Below are 18,076 nucleotides of genomic sequence, written 5' to 3' on the forward strand. Positions count from 1 at the left end.
CAAATCACTTGCCCATTTTTAAATGAAGTTGAGTTTTTTGTTAATTAATAAAACTTCCTTGTGTATTCTAGACATTAAGCCCTTATCAGATATGTAATTTGCAAATATTTTCTCCCACTCTCTGGGCTGTGCTTTCACTCTCTGATACTGTCTTTTGATGACAAAGTTTTTAATTTTGATGAAGTCCAACTTATCTATTTTTTTTCTTTTGTTGTCTGTGCTTTGGGAGTCATACCCCAAAAATAATTGCTAACATCAACGTCATGAAGTTTTTCTCTCAGAGATGTTATGGTTTTAGGTCTTATATGTAGGTACTTGGTCCATTTTAATTTCCATATATAATGTAAGGTAAGGATTCAACTTCATTCTTTTGACGTGAATATCTGGTTTGTGGAAAAGACTGTCTTTTTGTGGAAGCACCGTTTTTGGAAAAGACTGCCTTTTTCCCAGGAAATAGTATTGGCAACTTTGCTGAAAGTTATTTCACCATATAGCAAGGATTTAATTCCAGTCTCTCAATTCCATACCATTGGTCTGTATGTCTGCTTTATGCCAGTATATCCCTCTTTTGATTGCCGTAGCTTTATAGTAAGTTTTGAAATCAGGAAGTGTGAGACTTCTAAATTTATTATACTTTTTCATAACTGTTTTGGATATGTGTGGTCCCTTGTATTCCTATGATTTTTAAGATAGGGTTTTCTATTTTGCAACAATAACCTCATAAGTGTTATGGGAATTTGATAAGAACTGCAGATTGCATTGAAGGTGTAGATCACTTTAGGTATTACTTTCATCTCAATAATATTGTCTTCTGGGCGGGCATGGTGGCTCATGCCTGTAATCCCAGCACTTTGGGAGGCCGAGGCAGGCAAATCACTTGAGGTCAGGAGTTTGAGACCAGTCTGGACAACATAGTGAAACCCCATTTCTACTAAACATACAAAAATTAGCTGAGTGTGGTGGCATGTGCCCATAATCCCAGCTACTAGGGAGACTAAGTCAGGAGAATTGCTTGAACCTGGGAGGTGGAGGTTGCAGTGAGCCAGGATTGCGCCACTGCACAGCCTGGGCGACAGAGTGAGACTCAATCTCAAAAAAAAAAAAAAAAAAAAAAAAGTTGTCTTCTAATCCATGAACATGAGATATCTTTCCATTTATTTATATCTTCTTAATTGTTTTCAGCATTATATGGTAGTTTTCAGTATACAAGTCTTTTGCCTTTTGCCTTCTTGGTTAAATTTATTCCTAAATATTTTGTTCTTTTGATGCCATCGTAAATTGAACTGTTTTCTTAATTCTTTTTAAATAGCTCACTACCAGTGCATAGATATGTAACCAATTTTTGTGTGTTCATTTTGTATCCTGCAACTTTGCTAAATTTGTTTATTAGATCTAACAGTTGTTTTGTGGAATCATTAGGGTTTTCTTCATATAAGATAATGTCACCTCTTGGCAGATAATTTTATTTCTTCCTTCCCAGTTTGGATGTTATCTATTATCTATCATCTACCTATCTTCTATTCTAACTGGTCCAGACAGATTTTGAATACTATTTTGACTAGAAGTTATCTAAACAGGTGTCCTTGTATTGCTCCTGATCTTAAGGAAAACATTTTCAATCTTTCACCATTGAATATTATGTTAGCTGTGGATTTTTTGTATTTGGCTTTTCATCATGATGTGGAAAGGCTCTATTCCTAGCTTGTTTACTGTTTTTACATGAAAGTCTATTGAATTTGGTCAAATGCTTTCTCTGCATCAACTGAGAGGATCCAGTGGGGTTTTTTGTTGTTAATTCTGCTAACATGGTATATCGCACTAATTGACTTTTGTCTATTGAATTATCCTTGCATTTGAGAAGTAAAACTCATAAATTCACAGTTGTATAATTTTTTATATGCTGCTAAATTTTATTTGCTAATATTTTGTTGAGGATTTTGCATCATTATTCATAAGGGATATTGGTCTGTCATTTGCTTTCTTATAGCATTTGTGACTTTAGTATCAGGATAATGCTGTCCTCACAGAATGAGTTAGGAAGTATTCCCTCCTCTTCAGTTTTCTGAAAGAATTTGAGGATTAGTTTTAATTCTTCTTCAAATATTTGGTAATATTCACCCATAATGTTGTCTGGTCCTGGATTTTTCTTTGTTGGAAAATTTTAATTAGGATTCAGTATTCATCTTAATTAGTGGGTCTATTTAGATATTTCTTCATAAGTCAGTTCTGGTAGATTGTGTATTTCTATCAATTTGTTCATTTCCTCTAGGTTATCCAGTTTCTCATGTACAGTTGTTCACAGTGTTATCTTACAATGCTTTTTATTCTTTTAAAATGGGTTGTAATGTTCCCACTTTCTGTTTTGATTTTTAACAATTTGAGTATTATTTTTCCATAGTCAATCTAGCTAAAGCTTTGTCATTTTTGTTCATCTAAAGTGCATCTTTTGTTAGCAGCATAGAGTTGATCATTTAAAAAAAAATCCATTCTGCAAATTTCTGCCTTTTGAATGAAGAGTTTTGTCAATTTACATTTAAAATAATTACTGATAAGGAAAGACATTTCTGCCATTTTGATACTTATTTTTTGTATGTTATACTTTTTGCCCTTCATTTCCTCTAATTCCATCTTTTTTGTGTTTAGTTGACTTTTTGTAGGGACATGTTTTGATTCCTTTCTCTTTTCTTCATGCATGCACCATAGATATTTTCTTTGTGATTACCAAGCAAATAATATATAATGTCTTAAAGTTATAACAATTTAATTTGAATTGATACCAACTCAACTTCAATCCATCCAAAAAGTATACTCTTATGCAGCACCCTCTAACTTATCCTTGTTATTAACATCACAAATCATGTCTTTACATATTGTGTGTCCATAACATAAATTTGTAATTATTTTTACGTATTTGTCTTTTGAGTATTATAGATACAAAGAGTAGAGTTACAAGCCAAAATTAAAATAATGATGGCTTTTATATTTGCCAATGGCCTTATCTTTGCCAGAGATCTTTATTTCTTCATGTGGTTGAAGTTACTCTATAGCATTCTTTCATTTTAACCTGAAGAATTCCCTTTAGAAGGTTTTTTGTCTGTTTGTTTTTTTGACAGTGTCTTGCTCTGTCACCAGGCTGGAGTGCAGTGGCGTGATCTCGGCTCACTGAAACCTCCTCCTGCTAGGTTCAAGTGATTCCCCTGCCTCAGTCTCCCGAGTAGCTGGGAATATAGGCGTGTGTCACCACGCCCAGCTAATTTTTTTATATTTTAGTAGAGATGGTGTTTCACCATTTTGGCCAGGATGGTCTTGATCTCCTGGCCTCGTGATCTACCTGCCTCAGCCTCCCAGAGTGCTTGGATTACAGGGGTGAACCACCGTGCCCAGCCTAGAAGTTTTAATAGGGCAGGTCTACTAGTAATGCCATGATTGCCAGGAGGTTTTCATATTGGCTTTTGCTGGAGCACTCCTTTGACAGTTCCACAAAACTTTCTTACCATTTTGAAGATAGACTTTTCTTAATTAGGTATTCTCTTGGATGCTATAAATCTGTGACTATGTTCTGGAGCTCTGACAAAGTTGGTTCTGATAGATTATTCTAATTTTTTTCAATGTTTCTGTCAGGGAATGAGAGTTTGGATGTTTTCAATTTGTCATTTTGCTCATGTTTGCCTGTTGCCTTTAAGGAGTGATTTGAAAGCTACCAGAGAACACTTTGGTTATATCTTATTAGAAAATAGTCACTTAACCACACTACCACTAGCTTTCACACATATTCTAGCTTCTTCCCCATTCTGACGATCTTTTTCACCATTTGACATTGCCAATTTAATAATAAGCACATCACAAGGCAGCCATATTGTCTATATGGTACTAGTTCCATTTGTCTTTCCATCTTGTTATACAAAAGATGGTATAAGAAATGACAACTATGTCCTCAAGGAGCTGTTCATATAGCATCTAGTTTATGTTATGAAAATTCACAGTAGTGGAAAGCCTCTATGTATTTTGCTTCATGAGTAGGTAAAGGGAAATATATGAAACATTACAAAATTAATGTTGTCTAGTGGAGTAAAAACACGTAATTTAAATATACACTTAATTGACATGTAGACAGATTGAGTAGAATGAACTTATTAAGTTGAGAAAGACTACTCCTTCTTTGAATTTCCTATTTTTTAACAGAACTATACAGTTGAAATATTTTAATTCTTAGATTGTGTTCTACTGTATCCAAACATAAATCTGTACTTACCGACCACTTTGTTTAAATCCAATCGAATTATTAGGTCGCTAATTGATGGGTACACTGCTGGAAGATTTTCTGCTGTATTTGGAAGTTCTGAGGCTGCTTCATTTGTAACTGTAAGAATAACAGATTGACAAAGTTATTGATTTAAAAAACTAACATTTTGTGAAACACCTAGGAATGCATGTAACCAAGAAGGTGAAAGATCTCTACAAGGAAAACTGCAAAAACACTGCTGAAAGAAATCAGAAATGGCACAAATAAATGAAAAAACAGTCCCTGATCATGGATTGAGAGAATCAATGTCATTAAATGGCCATACTGCCCAAAGCAATTTACTGGTTCAATGGAGTCCTATCAAACTACCAATGTCATTTTTAACAGAATTAGGAGAAGCTATTCTAAAATTCATGTGAAGAAAAAAAAGAAGCCTAATAGCCAAAGCAATCCTAAGCAAAAAGAACAAAGCTGAAGGCATCATACTACCTGACTTGAAACTATTTTACAGGGCTACAGTAATCAAAACAGCATTGTACTGGTATGAAAACAGACACATAGACCAACAGAGCAGAGTAGAGAACCCAGAAATAAAGCCACATACCTACAATTATCTGATCTTTGAGAAACCCAGAAAAAATAAGCAATAGGGACTCCCTACTCAATAAATGATGCTGGGATAGCTGGCAAGCCATATGCAGAAGAATAAAATTGGATCCCTGCTTTTTACCATATACAAAATTTGATCAAGAAGGATTAAAGATTTAAATGTAAGACTTCAAACTATAACAATCCTAGAAGAAAACCTAGTAAATACCCTTCTCAATATCAGCCTTGGCAAATAATGTATGGCTATGTCTTCAAAAGCCATTGCAACAAAAAGAAAAATTGACAAATGGGATCTAGTTAAACTAAAAATCTTTTGCACAGCCAAAGGAACTATCAACAGAGCAGACAACCTACAGAATAAAAGAAAAATATTCATGAACTATGCATCTAACAAAGGTCTAGAATCTATAAGGAACTTAAACCAACAAGCAAAAAACAAATAACTCCATCATAAAGTGGGGCAAAGGACATAAACAGAAACGTCTCAAAAGAAGACATACGAGTGGCCAAGAAACACATGAAAAAATGCTCCACACCACTAATCATCAGAGAAATGCAATTTAAAACCACAATGAGATACCATCTCACACCAGTCAGAATGACTATTTTTATTATTTTGAGGCGGAGTCTCACTCTGTCACCCAGGCTGGAGTGCAGTGGCACGATCTTGGCTCACTGCAACCTCCACCTCCAGGTTCAAGTGATTCTCCTGTCTCAGCCTCTGGAGTAGCTGGGATTACAGGCACACGCCACCATACCTGTCTAATGTGTGTGTGTGTGTGTGTGTGTGTGTGTGTGTGTGTGTGTGTGTTTAGTAGAGACAGGGTTTCACCATGTTGGCCTGGCTGGTTTTGAACTCCTGACCTCAAGTGATCCACCCACCTTGGCCTCCCAAAGTGCTGGGATTACAGGTATGAGCCACCACACCTGGCCCAGAATGGCTATTATTAAAAAATAAAAAATAAAAACAGATGGCAAGTCTGTGGAGAAAAGGGGACACGTACACACTGTTGGTGGGAATGTAAACTAGTCTAAACACTTGGAGAGCAGTTTGGAAATTTCTCAAAGAACCAAGAGTTGAAATACCATTTGACTCAGCAATCCATTCCTGGCTATATACCCAAAGGAAAATAAATTGTTCTACCAAATGGACACATGCATCCATGTGTTCACCACAGTGCCATTCATAATAGCAAAGACACAGAATCAACAGTAGGTGCTCATCAATGGTGAACTGGATATAGAAAATGTGGTACATATATACCATGGAATAATATATAGCCATACAAAAGAACAAAATCATGTCTCCAGCTGCAACATGGATGCAGCTGGAGGCCATTATCCTGAGGGAGCTAATGCAGAAACAGAAAACCAAATACTGCATCTCTTCCCTTATATGTGGGAGACAAACATTGGGTACACATGGACATAAAGATGGGAACCATAGACACTGTGGAATACTAAAAGGGGGAGGAAGTAGGGGTAAAATGATCTCTTGAGTATTATGCTATCTGGGTGACGCGTTCAGTCATACCCCAGACTTCAGCATCATACAATATACTTTTGTAACAAATCTGCATGTGTACCAGCTGCTTCTAAGATAGAAGCTGAAAAAGTAAAAAAAGCACATACAGTAAAAAACAACAAAAACCCTAACATTTTGTTTGAGGCAGAAGTATAGTACATAGTACTAATTAGAGATATTTTACCTCCCAATCATCTAATCATCTAACCTTATTTACTTTGCAATTTAACATGCTAATTATTCAATTGAATACAAATATGTTAAATAATTTCAAATTCATACAAAATAGCTACTATGTGCCATCTTTTATACTAAGTACTTTTCACTTGATCTTAGCCAAAAGGCCGAGAAGCGATATACTAAGTACTTTTGAAGTATTATCTCATTTAATCATTATAATAATCGAAGAAAATAAGTATTTTATCTCCATTTAACAGATGAGGGAAATAGAACTTATTGATATTATGCATATTGTGGAAGTCCACATAGTTATTAAATATAAAAGCCTGGAATGAATTGATTCTTTTAGTTTCTGAAATCTGTTCTCCAACTAATAAACTCCAATGTCTACTGAGACTGAGTATGTAATATGAGTGTAATGAGCCTGGTGATGACAGGGATGGCATAAAGAGCAAGGTGAAATGGAGAGTACCTGTTTTATTTAAAAAAAAAAAAAAACAAAACCATTATTCTTACCACTACAAATGCATGACAGATATTCTCAGGTGTTCTAAATTCCCCAAAGAAGCTAGAAATCTAGATATTTACAATAATTTTCAAAATTTCAAAATATTTGCAGATAGTTTAAGACTTCTATATTCATGTTTGAAGGACAAATCTTCAGCTAGTACTACAAGAAAATTATCTGTCTTTAGAAAAGGATTAATTCTAATATATGGGTGCAATTTAAGGGCCAATCACTGGTATATTTCCTTGGAAAATATGATCATTTACCCACCAATGTATCTCTCTCTGATCTAGGACAATGGAAAAGCAATTTTGGATTACATAGTATATATGTTCATTCCTCACCAAATCACTTTGGAGATCTAGAGCATTATGGTTTTTTTCTAAAAACAGATAGTTACTATAGGTATTTAAACTGTGTTCTTAGTAATCGCCAAAGTACTCAAAGTCAGAAAGTCATACAGTAATCTTGCAAAATCTCTGATTATTTTCTATTTTTAAATCCTTAAGAAGATGACACAATAAAGCTCCCCTTTGCCCTCATTTTTCCTATAAAACCCCCAGAAACAAAAGAAAAAAAGTAAGAAAATGTCCATAGCCCCCTGATACTAAAAGTACTGTCATGAAATCTGACACAAGGCTTTGGAGAATACTAAGAGATATAGTCATGCTATCTTGAACCTATAACAGTATACAGGTTTTCCTCCAAAGTGTCATCACTGAAAGGCATGCCTAATATGCCTTTATAGTGGTAACCATATTTAGGGTGCTAAGAAAGAAGAGTTGAAGAAGAAACCACACTGATGGACCATTTCTATTGCTTGAAACAGAGATTCCTAATAGAAGTTAGGGATGCTGACAGTAAAAACGGCTAAAAATAGAGGGAGGAAGATAGTGCCAAACTGCAACAGACAAAAGACACATATGTGCGTTGCAATAGCTTCTTTAACAACAACAAAAAAAAGATTTAATAATATGACACCAAACCTGGACAGAATCTACCAATTTTCCCACAAAATCTCATCCTCTGTCAATCTACCACACATATACATTCCACTAACCACTTTACTATGTAGAATGTCCCATTCAAAAATTAATAATAATCCAACCAGCATGAGAAGCAAGCACAGAAACTGCAACAATCACAAAGAAACCTAAAAGATAAATAACCAGGAAAATCACAGTGATGTAAGCAAGATGGCAGAATAGAAGATCTCCCAGCATCGCTTTCCCTAGAAAAAAAATACAACTAGAAATTATTCAAAGACAAGAATACCACCCTGAATTCACCAAAATTCAAGGGAGAAGTGGAGAAACTTCCAGGACACACAGAATCAAGAAAACCTGATACTGGTAAGATGAATAATCAATGAATAATCACTTTAAAGGGTGTCACCCCCTCCTGCAGGCAGGGCTAACGCCACTCACAGAATTTCCCTAGACACATGGTTCCCAGGGTGGGAGGAGGAAATTGGAGGTGAAGGTTCAATCTCCCAGCTGGTTATAGAATCTTCACAGGAAGCTCACTCCAGTCCTATCTCATGGAACATTTAAATTGCTGGGAAGACTGAACCACCTGGGATGAACTGTGGTCAAAAAGGGAAGGTTCTAATTGCATTGACTGGCAGGTGAATTTTTGTAGGTGTTCTGTGCTCCAATCAGTGAAAATATCACATTGAGTAAAGTGGATGGCCCACAGTCCTGAAGAAGGCACAATACACAGGAAGGACCAAATTCCTGGCTGGATTTCCCACAAAGTCCACATATTCATGTGAAGCCTTCTCCTGACCTGGAAACATCTACATGTTTGGCATTTAAGTTCTGGTGCTCACTTAAAAATACAAACTATTTCTATTAATACTTTTTATAACTGAAGAACAATGGTAGGGCAGCAACATAGTTCTGGAGCAGTGTTGAAGTTACAGGACTCACTATAAGTCTTCCACAGACTGGAAAACAACAGGGCAGTGATTTATTTCCAGTGCACCATTTAATTTCCAGTTCTCACTATAAGTCTTCCCCAGACTGAGAAGCAAGAGCAGACCAGTGATTAAATTCTAATATTTAGCAGTAAAGGCCTAACACTGTCAAAAACACCTGCAAAAGCTCAATGTGCAGACATCAACATAAAAATGCAAGACTTGTAAAAACTCAGGAAAATATGACACCACCAAAAAAGAGCAAAAAACCTTCAGTAATGGATTCAGAAAAACTGAAGATCTATAAAATGATTGACAAATAATTCAGAATAATCTTATTTTAAAAGTTAAAGGAATTACAAAAAAATACAGATAGAAAACTAAATGAAACTTGGAAAACAATTCAGGAACAAAATTAGAAATTTAACCAAGAAATAGAAACAATTTTTTAAGACCAAAGAGAAACTCTCAAAATAAAGAATATGTAAATTAAACTAAAAAATTCAAAGAAAGCGCCCCTACAGTCATGGCTGCCGCGTTGCTGCTGCCGGTGCCGGGGAACCCCAGTTTCCGGAAGAACTGCTCCTGAAAGGCGACGCGGAGAAGCCTGAGGAGGAGCTGGAGGAGGATGTCGATGAGGAGCTAGATGAGACCCTGTCGGAGAGACTATGGGGCCTGACGGAGATGTTTTCCGGAGAGGGTCCAGTCCGCGGCCGGAGCCACTTTTGATCTTTCCTTCTTTGTAGCTCAAAAAATGTACAGGTTTTCCAGGGCAGCCTTGTGGATTGGGACCACTTCCTTTATGATCCTGGTTCTTCCCATTGTCTTTGAGACTGAGAAGTTGTAAATGGAGCAACAGCAGCAACTGCAGCAGCGGCAGATACCTCTAGGGCCTAATACAGCGCTCTCAGGAGGAATGCTAGGGGCTCTACCCTCACTTCCTGGAAAGATCTAGGTTGTTACTGCTGTTTGAGCTGTCTCGGTGGGATAAGTTTGAAATTCAAGTGTTTGAAATGCTGATTATTTGGATTTTTTTTTTTAACTTTGGCACATTGATCTATCGAAACCTGGTGGGGAGAATTCTCCCCACATTGTCTCATGAAAAGACTCAACTTGCAACTGTGCCCTCCATATTATCCTTACTTCTGTCTTCAGTCTGATACCAGAGTGCAGCCATGCAGATTCCTGCTCTGGCCACCCCACTCCTTTCACCAAATTGCTCCTAACTGGAAGATGTCACTTTCCCCTTGTGGGCAGGAACTGATGCCAGTGGGAGGGATGTGCCCCTGACCATTAACGACTGCCTTTTATATATATATTTTTTTTCTTTTTTATTTTTTTTTTATTTTTATTTTTATTATACTTTAAGTTCTAGGGTACATGTGCATAACGTGCAGGTTTGTTACATATGTATACTTATGCCATGTTGGTGTGCTGCACCCATCAACTCGTCAGCACCCATCAATTCATCATTTATATCATGTATAACTCCCCAATGCAATCCCTCCCTCCTCCCCCCTCCCCCCTCCCCATGATAGACCCCAGTGTGTGATGTTCCCCTTCCCGAGTCCAAGTGATCTCATTGTTCAGTTCCCACCTATGAGTGAGAACATGCGGTGTTTGGTTTTCTCTTCTTGTGATAGTTTGCTAAGAATGATGGTTTCCAGCTGCATCCATGTCCCTACAAAGGACGCAAACTCATCCTTTTTTATGGCTGCATAGTATTCCATGGTGTATATGTGCCACATTTTCTTAATCCAGTCTGTCACAGATGGACATTTGGGTTGATTCCAAGTCTTTGCTATTGTGAATAGTGCCGCAATAAACATACGTGTACATGTGTCTTTGTAGTAGAATAATTTATAATCCTTTGGGTATATACCCAGTAGTGGGATGGCTGGGTCATATGGTACATCTAGTTCTAGATCCTTGAGGAATTGCCATACTGTTTTCCATAATGGTTGAACTAGTTTACAATCCCACCAACAGTGTAAAAGTGTTCCTATTTCTCCACATCCTCTCCAACACCTGTTGTTTCCTGACTTCTTAATGATTGCCATTCTAACTGGTGTGAGATGGTATCTCATTGTGGTTTTGATTTGCATTTCTCTGATGGCCAGTGATGATGAGCATTTTTTCATGTGTCTGTTGGCTGTATGAATATCTTCTTTTGAGAAATGTCTGTTCATATCCTTTCCCCACTTTTTGATGGGGTTGTTTGTTTTTTTCTCGTATATTTGTTTGAGTTCTTTGTAGATTCTGGATATTAGCCCTTTGTCAGATGAGTAGGTTGCAAAAATTTTCTCCCATTCTGTAGGTTGCCTGTTCACTCTGATGGTAGTTTCTTTTGCTGTGCAAAAGCTCTTTAGTTTAATTAGATCCCATTTGTCAATTTTTGCTTTTGCTGCCGTTGCTTTTGGTGTTTTAGACATGAAGTCCTTGCCCATGCCTATGTCCTGAATGGTACTACCTAGATTTTCTTCTAGGGTTTTTATGGTATTAGGTCTAACATTTAAGTCTCTAATCCATCTTGAATTAATCTTCGTATAAGGGGTAAGGAAAGGATCCAGTTTCAGCTTTCTACTTATGGCTAGCCAATTTTCCCAGCACCATTTATTAAATAGGGAATCCTTTCCCCATTTCTTGTTTCTCTCAGGTTTGTCAAAGATCAGATGGCTGTAGATGTGCGGTATTATTTCTGAGGACTCTGTTCTGTTCCATTGGTCTATATCTCTGTTTTGGTACCAGTACCATGCTGTTTTGGTTACTGTAGCCTTGTAGTATAGTTTGAAGTCAGGTAGCGTGACGCCTCCAGCTTTGTCCTTTTGACTTAGGATTGTCTTGGCAATGCGGGCTCTTTTTTGGTTCCATATGAACTTTAAAGCAGTTTTTTCCAATTCTGTGAAGAAAGTCATTGGTAGCTTGATGGGGATGGCATTGAATCTATAAATAACCTTGGGGAGTATGGCCATTTTCACGATATTGATTCTTCCTATCCATGAGCATGGTATGTTCTTCCATTTGTTTGTGTCCTCTTTGATTTCACTGAGCAGTGGTTTGTAGTTCTCCTTGAAGAGGTCCTTTACATCCCTTGTAAGCTGGATTCCTAGGTATTTTATTCTCTTTGAAGCAATTGTGAATGGAAGTTCATTCCTGATTTGGCTCTCTGCTTGTCTGTTGCTGGTGTATAAGAATGCTTGTGATTTTTGCACATTAATTTTGTATCCTGAGACTTTGCTGAAGTTGCTTATCAGCTTAAGGAGATTTTGGGCTGAGACGATGGGGTTTTCTAAATATACAATCATGTCATCTGCAAACAGGGACAATTTGACTTCTTCTTTTCCTAACTGGATACCCTTGATTTCTTTCTCTTGCCTGATTGCCCTAGCCAGAACTTCCAACACTATGTTGAATAGGAGTGGTGAGAGAGGGCATCCCTGTCTTGTGCCAGTTTTCAAAGGGAATTTTTCCAGTTTTTGCCCATTCAGTATGATATTAGCTGTGGGTCTGTCATAAATAGCTCTTATTATTTTGAGGTACGTTCCATCAATACCGAATTTATTGAGCGTTTTTAGCATGAAGGGCTGTTGAATTTTGTCAAAAGCCTTTTCTGCATCTATTGAGACAATCATGTGGTTCTTGTCTTTGGTTCTGTTTATATGCTGGATTACGTTTATTGATTTGCGAATGTTGAACCAGCCTTGCATCCCAGGGATGAAGCCCACTTGATCATGGTGGATAAGCTTTTTGATGTGCTGCTGAATCCGGTTTGCCAGTATTTTATTGAGGATTTTTGCATCAATGTTCATCAGGGATATTGGTCTAAAATTCTCTTTTTTTGTTGTGTCTCTGCCAGGCTTTGGTATCAGGATGATGTTGGCCTCATAAAATGAGTTAGGGAGGATTCCCTCTTTTTCTATTGATTGGAATAGTTTCAGAAGGAATGGTACCAGCTCCTCCTTGTACCTCTGGTAGAATTCAGCTGTGAATCCATCTGGTCCTGGACTTTTTTTGGTGGGTAGGCTATTAATTGTTGCCTCAATTTCAGAGCCTGCTATTGGTCTATTCAGGGATTCAACTTCTTCCTGGTTTAGCCTTGGGAGAGTGTAAGTGTCCAGGAAATTATCCATTTCTTCTAGATTTTCTAGTTGATTTGCGTAGAGGCGTTTATAGTATTCTCTGATGGTAGTTTGTATTTCTGTGGGGTCAGTGGTGATATCCCCTTTATCATTTTTTATTGCATCTATTTGATTCCTCTCTCTTTTTTTCTTTATTAGCCTTGCTAGCGGTCTGTCAATTTTGTTGATCTTTTCAAAAAACCAACTCCTGGATTCATTGATTTTTTGGAGGGTTTTTTGTGTCTCTATCTCCTTCAGTTCTGCTCTGATCTTAGTTATTTCTTGCCTTCTGCTAGCTTTTGAATGTGATTGCTCTTGCCTCTCTAGTTCTTTTAATTGTGATGTTAGAGTGTCAATTTTAGATCTTTCCTGCTTTCTCTTGTGGGCATTTAGTGCTATAAATTTCCCTCTACACACTGCTTTAAATGTGTCCCAGAGATTCTGGTATGTTGTATCTTTGTTCTCATTGGTTTCAAAGAACATCTTTATTTCCGCTTTCATTTCGTTATGTACCCAGTAGTCATTCAGGAGCAGGTTGTTCAGTTTCCATGTAGTTGAGGCGGTTTTGATTGAGTTTCTTAGTCCTGAGTTCTAGTTTGATTGCACTGTGGTCTGAGAGACAGTTTGTTATAATTTCTGTTCTTTTACATTTGCTGAGGAGTACTTTACTTCCAATTATGTGGTCAATTTTGGAATAAGTGCGATGTGGTGCTGAGAAGAATGTATATTCTGTTGATTTGGGGTGGAGAGTTCTATAGATGTCTATTAGGTCCGCTTGGTGCAGAGATGAGTTCAATTCCTGGATATCCTTGTTAACTTTCTGTCTCGTTGATCTGTCTAATGTTGACAGCGGAGTGTTGAAGTCCCCCATTATTATTGTATGGGAGTCTAAGTCTCTTTGTAAGTCTCTAAGGACTTGCTTTATGAATCTGGGTGCTCCTGTATTGGGTGCATATATATTTAGGAGAGTTAGCTCTTCCTGTTGAATTGATCCCTTTACCATTATGTAATGGCCTTCTTTGTCTCTTTTGATCTTTGATGGTTTAAAGTCTGTTTTATCAGAGACTAGGATTGCAACCCCTGCTTTTTTTTGTTCTCCATTTGCTTGGTAGATCTTCCTCCATCCCTTTATTTTGAGCCTATGTATGTCTCTGCATGTGAGATGGGTCTCCTGAATACAGCAGACTGATGGGTCTTGACTCTTTATCCAGTTTGCCAGTCTGTGTCTTTTAATTGGAGCATTTAGTCCATTAACATTTAAGGTTAATATTGTTATGTGTGAACTTGATCCTGCCATTATGATATTAACTGGTTATTTTGCTCGTTAGTTGATGCAGTTTCTTCCTAGCCTCGATGGTCTTTACATTTTGGCAAGTTTTTGCGATGGCTGGTACCGGTTGTTCCTTTCCATGTTTAGGGCTTCCTTCAGGGTCTCTTGTAAGGCAGGCCTGGTGGTGACAAAATCTCTAAGCATTTGCTTATCTGTAAAGGATTTTATTTCTCCTTCACTTATGAAACTTAGTTTGGCTGGATATGAAATTCTGGGTTTAAAATTCTTTTCTTTAAGAACGTTGAATATTGGCCCCCACTCTCTTCTGGCTTGTAGAGTTTCTGCCGAGAGATCTGCTGTTAGTCTGATGGGCTTCCCTTTGTGGGTACCCGACCTTTCTCTCTGGCTGCCCTTAAGATTTTTTCCTTCATTTCAACTTTGGTGAATCTGGCAATTATGTGTCTTGGAGTTGCTCTTCTGGAGGAGTATCTTTGTGGCGTTCTCTGTATTTCCTGAATTTGAATGTTGGCCTGCCCTACTAGGTTGGGGAAGTTCTCCTGGATGATATCCTGAAGAGTGTTTTCCAACTTGGTTCCATTTTCCCCCTCACTTTCAGGCACCCCAATCAGACGTAGATTTGGTCTTTTTACGTAATCCCATACTTCTTGCAGGCTTTGCTCATTTCTTTTTCTTCTTTTTTCTTTTGGTTTCTCTTCTCGCTTCATTTCATTCATTTGATCTTCAATCGCTGATACTCTTTCTTCCAGTTGATCGAGTCGGTTACTGAAGCTTGTGCATTTGTCACGTATTTCTCGTGTCATGGTTTTCATCTCTGTCATTTCGTTTATGATCTTCTCTGCATTAATTAGTCTAGCTGTCAATTCTTCCACTCTTTTTTCAAGATTTTTAGTTTCTTTGCGCTGGGTACGTAATTCCTCCTTTAGCTCTGATAAGTTTGATGGACTGAAGCCTTCTTCTCTCCTCTCGTCCAAGTCATTCTCTGACCAGCTTTGATCCGTTGCTGGTGATGGGCTGCGCTCCTTTGCAGGGGGAGATGCGCTCTTATTTTTTGAATTTCCAGCTTTTCTGCCCTGCTTCTTCCCCATCTTTGTGGTTTTATCTGTCTCTGGTCTTTGATGGTGGTGACGAACTGATGGGGTTTTGGTATAGGTGTCCTTCCTGTTTGATAGTTTTCCTTCTGACAGTCAGAAGGACTCTCTGTTGGTCTGTTGGAGATTGCTTGAGGTCCACTCCAGACCCTGTTTGCCTGGGTATCAGCAGCAGAGGTTGCCGAAGATAGAATATTGCTGAACAGCGAGTGTACCTGTCTGATTCTTCCTTTGGAAGTGTCCTCTCAGGGGTGTACTCCACCCTGTGAGGTGTGGGGTGTCAGACTGCCCCTAGTGGGGGATTTCTCCCAGCTAGGCTACTCAGGGGTCAGGGACACACCTGAGCAGGCAGTCTGTCCGTTCTCAGATCTCAACCTCCGCGTTGGGAGATCCGCGGCTCTCCCCAAAGCTGTCAGACAGAGTCGTTCGCGTCTGCACCGGCTCCCGCTACTTCCCCTGTTGGTCTTCAGCTGTGCGCTGTCCCCAGAGGTGGAGACTACAGAGACAGGCAGGCTTCCTTGAGCTGCTGTGAGCTCCACCCAGTTCGAGCTTCCCAGCGGCTTTGTTTACCTACTTAAGCCTCAGCAATGGCGGGCGCCCCTCCCCCAGCCTCGCTGCTGCCTTGCGGATAGATCGCGGCAGACTGCTGTGTTAGCAGTGAGGGAGGCTTCGTGGGCGTGGGACCCTCCCGGCCAGGTGTGGGATATATTCTCCTGGAATGCCTGTATGCTTACAGCGCAGTATTGGGGTGGGAGTTACCCGATTTTCCAGGTGTTGTGTGTCTCAGTTCCCCTGGCTAGGAAAACGGATCCCCTTCCCCCTTGCGCTTCCAGGTGAGGCGATGCCTCGCCCTGCTTCAGCTCTCGCTGGTCAGGCTGCAGCAGCTGACCAGCACCGATTGTCCGGCACTCCCTAGTGAGATGACCCCAGTACCTCAGTTGAAAATGCAGAAATCACCGGTCTTCTGTGTCGCTCGCGCTGGGAGTTGGAGACTGGAGTTGTTCCTATTCGGCCATCTTGCTCCGCCCCCCTATATTTTTTAATTTTTTTTTTTTTTAAGAATGGAGCTGTTGGGGAGGGACATGCACGCAATGTGAAAGACAAAATGCATTACACCTGTAGTGTAAAGTGGCCACTATGTATGAGAGGAGGGAGGCTGGCTGTGGCTTCAGCCACAGAATGGGTACTGGAAGACAGATCAGGAATTCATTTCCCCTGCACAGTTTGGTTGTTAGACCTGTGTGTGTTTAAAAAAACAGAAGTCAGTGCTCACTTTTTGTATTTAAATATTAAAAATGATTCCAACTGAAAAAAAAATTTAAAGAAAGTTTAACGGCAGACTTAAACAGGAAAAAAAATCAGTGAACTCAAAGACAGAACATATGAAATTATACAATTAGAGGAGCAAAAAGAAAAGTGAATAAAAAACAATGAAGAAGGCCTATCAGAACTATGAGACAACATCAAATAAGCTAAGCTCAGCATAATAGGAGTTGCTAAATGACAGAAGAGAGAAAAAGGCCTAGCAATCATATTTAAGGAAATAATGACTGAAATTATCCCAAACATGGAGACAGAAAACAGCATCCAGGTATAGGAAGCTCAGGTCACCAGTCAAATTCAAGCCAAAATGTCATCATCAAGCCACATCATAATCCAATTAACAAGTTAAGGACAGAATATTAAAAGTAGCAAGAGAAAAGAAACATATCAAAATTAATGAAGTCTTAATACAACTTTCAGTTGATTTCTCAGCAGAAACCCTGGAGATCAGGAGAAGATGGGATAATGAGATTGACACTGTGAACTTTTTTTTCAAGAAGTGATGCCGAGCCTGAACAGGAAAACCAAAGGAATCTATGGACCCTTTGAAGGAAACAAAAGGCTGCAGCCCACACTGTGAGTCAGGTGAAGGGCTCCAAGTCCCCAGAATGTAAGAGGTGGGAAGTTTGCCTCTGGCATACACACCCTCACCAGGGATCCTCAAAGTCCACATCACCAGGGAAGGCCCTAATCTCACCCAGTGCAGGAACTGACTTGGGGAGGGTAATGGAATATAAAAGTAGGAGCAGCAGTGGGAAGATCCTTGCATGCACTCCCAGATTCCAGTGCAGACCAAGGGCAGCCATTCCTTATTGATCTTAAAGTTCAGGTGTTGGTCACAGGTTGAAAAAAGCTCCCAACAGAGTTTCACGATATAAGACAAACTCTCTTGGCTAGGGCCATGGTTGGGGAGAGTGAAAAGCAGACTTTGAGTACAGGAGTCCTGAGTGTAGTAGTTGTGGATGCAGGAGCTGGGTGTCTGGCTTTGCAGTGAACAGGGAGGAGTGTGGCCTAAAAGCCACGGTTGCGATTTCCCTGGGGAAAGCTTATGACTCCCAGTAGCTGTGAGTTCTGATTATAGACTGACTGGAACTCAGCTTTCTGCTGCCAGTGGAACACTGGGGGAGTGGATCTGCCTCACCAAATGAATGGGAGCTTACCACAAATATGTGGGGCTTACCACTGCCTGCTACTCCCCACTCCCTGCACAAACTCTTCTGCATAGCAGAGGCAGCAATGCTCCCCTATGGTACATACAACCCAGTGGCCTGAG

The 18,076-nt window shown here is 39.1% G+C and overlaps 1 protein-coding gene and 1 pseudogene across 1 annotated transcript in view; one reads left to right on the forward strand and one right to left on the reverse strand.

Moving 5' to 3' along the window:
- The window catches only part of CCDC7 (coiled-coil domain containing 7), a 502,976-nt gene that overhangs the window by 102,087 nt on the left and 382,813 nt on the right, over positions 1-18,076 (reverse strand). Inside the window, exon 30 of the mRNA XM_030940622.1 lies at positions 4,253-4,360. Within this exon, the coding sequence (XP_030796482.1) occupies positions 4,253-4,360 (108 nt within the window). The remainder of the gene's footprint in view (positions 1-4,252; positions 4,361-18,076) is intronic.
- LOC104657956 lies at positions 8,646-9,938 on the forward strand (annotated as a pseudogene).

Source organism: Rhinopithecus roxellana, chromosome 11 (genome assembly GCF_007565055.1).
Source record: "Rhinopithecus roxellana isolate Shanxi Qingling chromosome 11, ASM756505v1, whole genome shotgun sequence".
Lineage (NCBI taxonomy): Eukaryota > Metazoa > Chordata > Mammalia > Primates > Cercopithecidae > Rhinopithecus > Rhinopithecus roxellana.